The following is a 9,958-nucleotide window of genomic DNA, read 5'->3' as shown; positions in this document are numbered from 1 at the left end:
GTGTTGAATCCCATCCTATTCTCATCCGCCCACCCCTGTAACATGTCTAGGTCTGATTGCAACCTATTCCTCCCTTCTAGTGTGCCCACATCCCCCCACATCTTAGTGTCATCAGCAAATTTGAACAGGTGCTTTTTACCCCCTCATCCAAGTCGCTGATGAGGATGTTGAACAGTGCGGGCCCGAGGACCGAGCCCTGGGGGACCCCACTGCCCACATCCCTCCAGGTCGAAAATGACTCATCCCACATTATAAGTAAGGCAGGCAACTCACCTCCTAACTCCAGCACAATATGTTTGCTTGCTCACAGGAAGAGAGAGAGGAAAACGGGGAGCCAGAGGGGGAGAGAAATAAGAAGACAGCACTTACTTTCCAATTGGCTGTCCAGCAGGTGTATGCTCCACTTCAAATCCTGCTTGTCTCAGCACATCAATCACAGTGTTGTTGCCCAGGAAGTGACCTAAAACACAAAAGAAGAAACAGCTACATCACTCAAGCTCTTCCTGAAAGCCTCTGCAAGCCTGGAAAGCCATGGCAAGATCTGAGAGCAAGGAAATCAAACCAAGCAGCCAACTGGGGCCCATCCTTTCAGAATCCTGAATGACACCTGCCTCCTCCCAGCCTGGTCCCCAACCCACCTTGGCAGGAGAGGAGGCAGCTCACACCCTGATGTGCTGCCCATGTAAGTCAGGGGATTGGAAGGACTGACAGGAGGAAGTCTTCTATAGTAATTTAACTGCATCAGCATCTGTAAATTATTGCCTATTCCTATGCAGCCACAATTTCAATCATGCACACATGCATTCACACACACACACACACACACACACACACGCACACTAAAGAAACTCTACTCACAGATTTTGGAACTGCTCCTACAAAAAACATGCAAGTAGTAATTGGATTCATTCTAGACAGGATTATATTCTGTTTGGATTATAATTAGAACTATTAGGTTTACACTTCTACTCAGAGGAAGCAGAAGTCACAAATACTCTGATAAACATTGGAAATGTCTACATGTTCATTAATGTGCCTTAGCTACTGTGCATTTAGTTTAGTACTTGCTTAATAAAGTACTGCAGTAGTGCTGGCGCATGATTTTGTGACGCTTACTGGGCATGTCTACATGAGCGTATTTATTGCACAGTAACCAAAATTACTGTGCAGTATAGGTGCATATGTACAGGTGCATGCCTGTACTGCACAGTAAAATGGTGACTTACACCAACTTGAATGTAAATTTGATACCTATATCATGCAGGTATCACATTTGCACTTGATTAGTTACTGTGCAGTAACACACGTGTAGATGCATAGCTGTACAGTAACCCAGGGGGCTCCCTGCTGCATCTGCCCAGCCACTAGGGGGCCAGCCTGAGCCCACCCCCAGGGCTCCTGACTGGCTGCCTCTCTTGACTTCAATTTGGGACTAAAATTAGTTCCAACTGCTGGTAGCCATGTGGCCAGAGGCTAAAGCTCCCCCTGGTGGCCACAGGGGCACATGGCTGGCTGCTCTGACCCGGGACTAAGTTTAGTCCCAAATCATCTGCACATGTAGATGCTGGCCTATTCCTTTTCATTGTACAGTAATTTACTGCTCAATAAATTTAAGCAGCATACATGCATGTGCAGACAAGCCCACTGTGCATTAGCCTAATAACACTGCACCGTAGGCTATTAGCACGTTTTAAAACGACGCTATTGCGCAGTAATCTATGTGCAGGGCTTATTAGGCTAATGTACAGAAAGTATCTCCTGCAGATGTGCCCACTGCAACATCGTTTGATTGTGCTCTTCCCTGGTGTTTGTGAATATTGTGTGAATGGGTTTTTGTCTGTTTGAATGTTTAAGACCCATCTGGGGTAAACTGCCTGAGATGAGAGTTTAAGCAGAAATTGGATAAATGATTGAGTTCAGGATCAGAGCTGGTCACAAGGTTTTATATAAATGCCAAGATGTTAAAACCTAAACTTTTTTGTGTTTGGATATATTAGACTGGCCAAAACATTATTCTGGGAAAGATTTTTCTGGACTAGAATGGTATTTATAGGGGTAAAAACCCAAACAAACAGAATACTCAGCTGGTCAAAGCACTTACCTCAGATGTGACAGACCCACTTCTAAGTTAGTGGTCTGAATCTGGCAGAGAAAGGACTTCAGTTTGCATCTCCCATATCATAAATAAATGCTCTTACCACCAGGGCATTGCTTATTTTGGTATGTCTTTCTTGCTCTCTTTCCCCTTTAAAAATAATCCTCCAAAGGACTTTATTTTATCTCAATACAGAAGAAGGAAAGATTTGTAGGGAGGGAAAATGATTTCTCACCAAGTTTTATTTATTTATTTTTTTACTTTACTTCTACTTATTGGTGTATTTCAGTGTTGCTAGCCCAAACTGGTCAAGAAATGAGTTGGTCTCATAGAATCATAGACAAGGAGGGCTGGAAGGGACCTCAGGAGGTCACATCTAGTCCAACCCCCTGCTCCAAGCAGGACCAGCCCCAACTACATCATCACAGCCAGGGCTTTGTCTACCCCAGTCTTAAAAACCACCAAGGATGGAGAGTCCACAACCTCTCTGTGCTTTACTACCCTTCTTGTAAGAAAGCTTTTCCTAATATCTATCCTAAACTTCCCTTGCTGCAACTGGAGACCATTGCTCCTTGTTCTGTCATCTGCCCCCACGGAGAACAGTCCAGCTCCATCCTCTTGCAACCTTCCTGCAGGGAGTTGAAAGCTGCTACAAAATCCCTCCCTTAGTCTTCTCTTCTCCAGACTAAAGGAGTCCGATCCCCCCAGCTACTCCTAAGCCTTGTGCCCCAACCCCCCAACCATTTTAATTGCCCTCTGCTAGACTCTCTCCAATCTGTCCACATCCTTTCTGTAGTGGGGGACCCAAAACTGGACACAGGACTCTAGATGTGGCCTCACCAGTGCTAAATAGAGGGGAAGAATCACATTCCTTGATCTGCTGGCAATGCTCCTAGTAATGCAGCCCAGGATGCTGTTAGCCTTCTTTGCAACAAGGACTCAATGCTGGCTCATATTCAGCTCTTATGCCAAATGGATGTGCTTTAAAATACCGGATTTAAAATGTAGATGCATTGTGGATTGGAAGGCACTCAAAGGAACAAGCCATTTCACCTATGTAGGGAGTGAGGCATGCAATGATAATGACACCATGGCAGAAGCCATGAAACATCCTGCCTTTAAGAGTTGAGGCTCTCATAAAACCCCCAAGTTCCACGAGACCCAGGAAAATAAAATCACATCCATGAACAGTATTGGAATTTCATCCCAACAGACACCATAATCATAATTCATTATTTCCTATATACTCTTCTACCACTTGAAAAAAAAATGAACAGACAGTCAGGGAACAGAAACTTTATCAGGTGGTTTAGGTGGCCTATCACATCCCGCAAATCAGGAAGAATGCATAATAAAGAGTGAGCAGATAAAAACAGGGCAGGCTGAGAATTGTTCTGCTAAACCATTTAACAAATTCTTGTGACTCTGTTCACAGAAATTAGAACTGGCTCATGAACCATTCACTAAGTGAAACACAAAGCCCAATTCTCAATAAGCAACCCATTCACTTCTATTTTCAGGGGTAGAGTTTACCTGTAATGGTGCTTCAAAGAAAAAGAAGAAAGAAAGATCAGACCAGAAAGTCAAACATATTATGAGCCCTTACCTAACTTAACTGGACATCCAGCTCCCATTTCTGGAAATTAGAACTTGTGGTTCATAACCCACCCCCCCAAAAAACTCAATATTTCATTTATTAGCTTGTTTTCCTGGTTGCCATATAAAACCAGCCTACTCCTAAAAAGTATCCCAAGCAGTTTATTCTAGTTGGCAATAGAGGAATCTTCTCCTTTCTGTAGGCTGGGAGATTTATGAATGTGGCTCAAAGGTTGTAAAAAGAGTTTTGAGTGCCTCCTGTATGCCAAAGGCCTGATTCATATCACAATGAAGTCAATGGAAAACTGGTTTCAATGGGCAGCAGATCAGGCCTCAAGAATGTATGATACTTCCCTAGAAGACCTCAAACTATCATCAAAAACCCAGTTATTTTTTACACATCAAAGGACAGAGCATAAGGCAAAGTGTAGTGCTGGTGAGAGGTGCCAGTAATGAAGGACTTCATATTTTCCATAGGATAAACTGACCGTGGATCACAGTAGAAGCCCTACACAATGCCCTACCTTCCAATCATACTAGTGATTAGGGGTGTGCAAAACGGGCCCTATTTGATTCAGATTCGGCTCTAAATGATTCAGCTTGTTGATTTGGATCACTGTCCCCGATTTGATTCAACTGAATCTGAAGATTCGATGCTGATTCAGAGAATCAGTGATTCAGACATACACACAGCTTTAAAAGTTGTTTTGACATACCTTGAGGTACCAGGCACAGCTTGTGAACGCTGTGATGCTGGGGCTGATGGAGCATCCCATGGGAGTGGGGTGGGGGGCCCTGCGTGCTCGGTGGCAAACCTGGAAGTGGACCAGAAGTACTTCTGGTCTACTTCCAGGTCCACTGGGGAGCATGCTAAGGGCCCCCCATGCCCCCCTGGGTCAGTGATTGGTCACAGGGGGACCCCGGATGCTCCCCACCTCACCCCACACCCAGGAGGCACTAATTGCTGAGCCGGGGAGGTGTGGGGGGCCCCCCCATGTGCTCCCCACTGAACCCGGAAGTGGACTGGAAGTGCTTCTGGTCCACTTCTGGGTCTGCTGCTGAGCATGCTGGGGAGTCCCCTGCACTCCTGTGGGATGCTTCATGCGCCCCAGCATCACAGTATTCACGAGCAGCTGCTACCTAGAGGTCTGTAGAAAAAACATTTTAAGCTGTGTCTGTGTCCGAATCTCCAAATCTTTCTGAATCTCTCCTAATTGATTTGGAGGGTTCTGATTCAATTCAGGGAGATTAAAGGGCACTCTGATTTGATTTGGATTTGGACATTTGGCCACAGAATCAGGGACCGAAGCTTCGCACAGCCTCACTAGTGATACACTGCCATCAATCCCATAATTGTGAACAGACTCAGTCCCAGTGCATTCACCCAGGCTGTGGAAGAACAATTTAAGGATTCAAGGGTAATTCGGTCATTGGTTTCCTTTGGTGTCTCTACTTAGCCTACCAAAAAGGGGACTAATTCCTATCGGTTGTGTCATGAAGTTTTTGCAGGGTTTTTAGTGCAACTCACAAGCATCATAAATAGATTTTAGCCAAAGACTTTTCTTTAAACTATTAAACTTACATTTGTGGACATAACTTGTTCCAGGATTCCACCATTTCCTTTCAAGAAAAATCAAAATTTGATTTTCCCCTGACTAATTTGCTTACAACTAAAGCCAATGAAGTCAAGAACAGTCCCAAAAATGTGCTACACCCTCAGAGATTTGAGCAATAAGACATTTGTGAGCAATTAACTTGATTTGATCATATCCTGATTTTTAATGTAATGCCAGAGCAAACAGAGGCACTGATCCTGCAATAGAACCATAGAAATAGAAAATAGAACATAGGATAAACAGGGGTATAGTTGCAAAAGATGTTTCAATGACAATCATTTCATTATCAAATAACCTAGTTTTTTTTTGGATTGTAATATCAATTTCCAAGATGTTTTATAGCATCAATAAGTTGTTTTTTTATCCAGCAAAACATTGACCTTTCTATCATGGGACTGGAAAACACCCAAAATTGTGATTTTCATACCTCTTGATTTAGTCCTGAAAAAGTAACAACATTGCACACCTAAATCTCCCTAACAGTTGTAACAAGTTAATGTCAGTATAAGTTTTCCAACACTGCTCTGCTGAAACCCTTCAAGTATATTCAGGCACGAGTTGATACTGTGGCTTTTTCATCTTTGGCTTCTGCATTAACACTGTCATCAAGGATAACAGCTGTAAATCTGTTCGTGCTTTTTGCTGTATTTGTATTACTGAGACTGAGAAACAGAGAAGAAATTGTGAAGTTCTTGCAGTTACACTCTCCCTGCGTTTCCAGATGCATGCAGTAGGTTGATTTCTCCTATACCACATTTCTAGCAGACCAAGACATTGCAATACTGGCATTGGCTTAGGGTTTTATCACGAAGAAAGCTGTCTATCGGGAAAATCATTTCACACAAGTTACCAGGCTCTATCAAAGATTTAACCTGATAGAGGTGGAGCCACATCAGAAAATGACAGGTAATTGCAGCGGACTATTCGCTCAGCCATTCATCCCTTTGCTTTCATTTTTCATCAGGAAAGGGTTCTGCTGGTATCTGAGAGGCGTTGAAGATTTGCTCTGAAGTTGCAGAGGATGAATGTGAGCTCCTGCTGAATGTTTAATTCTTGGTGATGTAAGTCAAGCTCACCTGGGTGCCAGGCACATGGATTGTTTAATGCATCTAATCCAGTGGTCAATCTAATCCAGTGGTCAGTTTGGGACTGTAAAATGAGCTGCCCCAGGGCCCAAGGATCCTTGCAAATCTCACTACCTCCCACAACAGGTTCAAGGTGTATTTTTGACCTCATATGTTTACCAAGGGACTCCACAGAACATTTCAGCCCCGAAAGGTGAGAGATCAAACACATGCCAGCCTAATCCACATAGACTAATGCATTAATGCACTAGACCCTCAGATATTAGGGTGAGGCATGTGGTATCAGAGCCTATATGGAACAGAACCTGCAATGGATCTTGAGAGCTACGTGGTTTTCAAAGCAAGCAATGAGCCCTGCACAAGAAATGGTGCTGTTTTTGCATAAAGATCATCTCCTAAAGGAGCTCTGTGCCCTTCAGAACCAATATAGAAACAGCAAAGATAATCTTGAAGAAAGAGATTGGTCAGTTAATGGAAGATAGGTCTAGACATTGCTGTCTCTCAGGCACCTGAAATATTAAAAAAAAATACTTCTCAAGTGATCAACATCCAGAATGACATAGTCATTATTACTGCACAATCTGAGTTACCTACTTCTTGAGGTTATGGCCAAAGTACTTAAAAGTAATGTCTATTGACATTAAAGGGTCTTGGGCCTTTAATGACACACTTACTGATATTTAAATATAATCTTATATCGATCTTTAAAAAGCAGTTCAGAGAGGAACCTAGTATGAATAGTCCTCTTCAGCAGAGATCGGAACATTTTTCAGTTAAAACCCGTTTTCTTTTGGCTTTAAAATGTAGATCGGGCAACATTGCAATATCCTTTGCCAGATGATGTCAACAACAAAACAAAATTAATTAGAAAGTCCAAATGTTTTATTTTGACATTTTCTAAGCAAGATATTCTGAATCAAAGCTGCTTTTCATTTTGAAATGTACCTTTTTTTAAAAGAAAAAGCATTAAAAACCTTACATAGAGCTTGAATGTGAATTGAGAGCATTTCGTTGAATGTGAATTGCAAGCATTTCATTTTATGTCTAACCAAACATTTTATTCAACTTGAAATATTTTCAATTTTTCACTTCACATTTATTTTTTTAAATCTAATCTAACTCAAACCAAGGCCATTTTTCCCCCTGATTCTTTTTAGAATTGACAGATAATGGAGAATTAATAACAGCCAAATGTTATTCTTCAGTCTCATCTTAAATCTTTCCTGTTTGTGTCAGTCTATAGGTCAAAATCTAAAACCTTCTTATGTTTAGCTACTACAGTTGATGCTGCGACTTCGCAACAATAGTACTAGTATGTCGAGAAATAAGAAATTTATTGAGAAATAATTTTTTCAGTCAGATTATGAAGTCACTTTTGGATGTAATGTCTTTGAGCAGGTACAGACAGACATTACACATGGACAGATACAGACATTACAAATTGTGCTGCTTACAGAAAATCATGTAACTTGGACTGATTCCACCTTGGGCTTTTTGAATGTTTGTACTGAGCCTTTGGGCATGTCTAAATGAGCAAGGGCATGTGGTATGCAGTGCCACGGACCCATCTGTGCCACCACACACCACACCTGCCACATGTGCAGGCTTTCCTCATAATGAAAATTAGCAGTGTGTGGGGGGGGGGGAGGTTGACCTTGAGGCGATCCTGGGGTCAAAAAACCACTGCTGCCATGTGGGGCAGCGCACATAGCAGCAGTGTGCACCACCCAAAACCAGAGCCTGACCAGCCAGTCACACTCCAGTTGCCAGCCAGGCTCCCAGCTGCAGGAGTGCCGCAGCTGCAGCTCCCAAAGGCCCCCAGGTCCCCAGGTAAGGCTGCTGGGTCCAGCACAGTTGCTGGCCCCAGTCTCCCCTACCCCACTGGGGGCAATATGCCATGTACCAGAGTGTGCGTGACACGGGTGTTCCCCAGGGACAAGAAGCAGCGGCACACATCGTGCCACTGCTGTTTGTCCCTGGGGAATCACACATGCCCACTCATGGGGACATGCCCTTTGGGTCTAACTCCTGAAAGTCCTGCTCTTCCTCATCTTGAATTGTGGGTGTTGCAGGAGTCACTGGGTGTAATGCCCTAGTGTTAGACAGACCAGCCAATCACAATGGTTCCTTCTGGCCCTAAAAGTGCAAATGTGAGGGTTGTACATACAGTGCTACTTTCTCTGGTTGCACACATTCTCAGCTTAGCCCGATCCCTTTTAAAAACGTTCAGTGGCTCAGTCCATTGGACAGGCACCAATTCAATCAGTGCACTGTAAACATTTTAATGCCCTGGGCTCTAGTTTCCTGCAAAATGTCAACTTCCTACTTCCAGTTGTTTATTTAGGGCAATTTAAAATAAAGTTGCAAGGTGGGTTTTTTTAGAATATAATAATGTTGATTTATTTCATTTGCTCTCCTCTCACTCTAAAAAATAGAAGTGCTATTTTTCCTCAACCTTTCCATCAAAGGTAAAAAGCTTCCGGAAATGATAATTATTGAAAAGTTTGTGCACACAGATATGGCAGACAGGTATCCTGGCTTCTGTGTCTGTACTCCCCATTCATTCTGAACCTGGACAAAAAAAACCCTCCTAGACCATTACCCTAATTTATTGTGACAATTGCTGAAAGCTAAGGCTAAAGGGTCAGAATACTGACTGCCCAGGGAATGCCTACTAAATATTCAAAGGCTAAGGAAAGCAGAAGTAAAAGACCTGCTACAGAGGGGCTTAAGCTGTAATTCCATCCTCAAGCACAAAGTAACTACTGTAAAGCCTTCACTGACAAATGCAGGGTGGGGAATTAAAAGGCTTAACTGTTGAAAATAATACATGAAACTAAAACGCTGTATCTGTATTTGTGACAAATGATAATGCAGAAGATTACCACATAGTGGGCATGTCTACATGAGCTGTTTACTGCAGAGTAGACTAATTAACTCCACAGTAAACATTTCACATCTCACTTACAGGGCTGTTAGACTGTAGTAAACTAACAAACCTGGCAGCAGTATAGTACTTGAAAATACTAGACATGCAGATGCTGATGCAGCTGGCTGGGGCATGAGGGTGCTTTAGTATGGGGGCTACCTACTCAGTAGCCCCACACTGTAGCACTCTCATGCCCCAGCCAGCCCCTCCGCAGCACACTGAGCTGGGTTGGAGTGGCCCTGGGCCGGCAGGCTGATCCCCTAGGCTCCCAACCCAACACAACGTGCTGCAGTCCTGGGTGCGCGTTCAAATGGTGTGCCCTGGAGCAAAAAACTCTGGTGCAATATGCACCAGGGTTCATTGCTGCATGCTAATAGCACATGTAAACATGCCCAGAGTATTTGAAGTATCCATAGAAACTGCAGTAGGAATTAGTACAAATTTTTAAGCCATCCATTAATACTTTGCAGCTCTAAATGTCCAGTTAACTTGTTCTGGTTGGTGCATGTTCAGAACCGATTTTGACCTTCTCTACTGAATCAAGCCTGCTACATTAGAGATATGTCAATCTGAAATCAGGCAGAAGGCAGAGCATCTTAAGGATGACACCTTAAAGACTAACTTGTTCAGCAAGCTT

The 9,958-nt window shown here is 43.2% G+C and overlaps 1 protein-coding gene across 1 annotated transcript in view; it reads right to left on the bottom strand.

The window, feature by feature from the left end:
- TRABD2B (TraB domain containing 2B) overlaps window positions 1-9,958 on the bottom strand; it is a 568,857-nt gene that overhangs the window by 82,420 nt on the left and 476,479 nt on the right. Inside the window, exon 6 of the mRNA XM_019528309.1 lies at window positions 370-460. Within this exon, the coding sequence (XP_019383854.1) occupies window positions 370-460 (91 nt within the window). The remainder of the gene's footprint in view (window positions 1-369; window positions 461-9,958) is intronic.

Source organism: Gavialis gangeticus, unplaced genomic scaffold (genome assembly GCF_001723915.1).
Source record: "Gavialis gangeticus isolate Ggan-Ray unplaced genomic scaffold, GavGan_comp1, whole genome shotgun sequence".
NCBI classification, from domain to species: Eukaryota; Metazoa; Chordata; order Crocodylia; family Gavialidae; genus Gavialis; species Gavialis gangeticus.
Note: the sequence above shows the minus strand (reverse complement) of the source record. Positions and strands in the feature narration are given on the sequence as shown.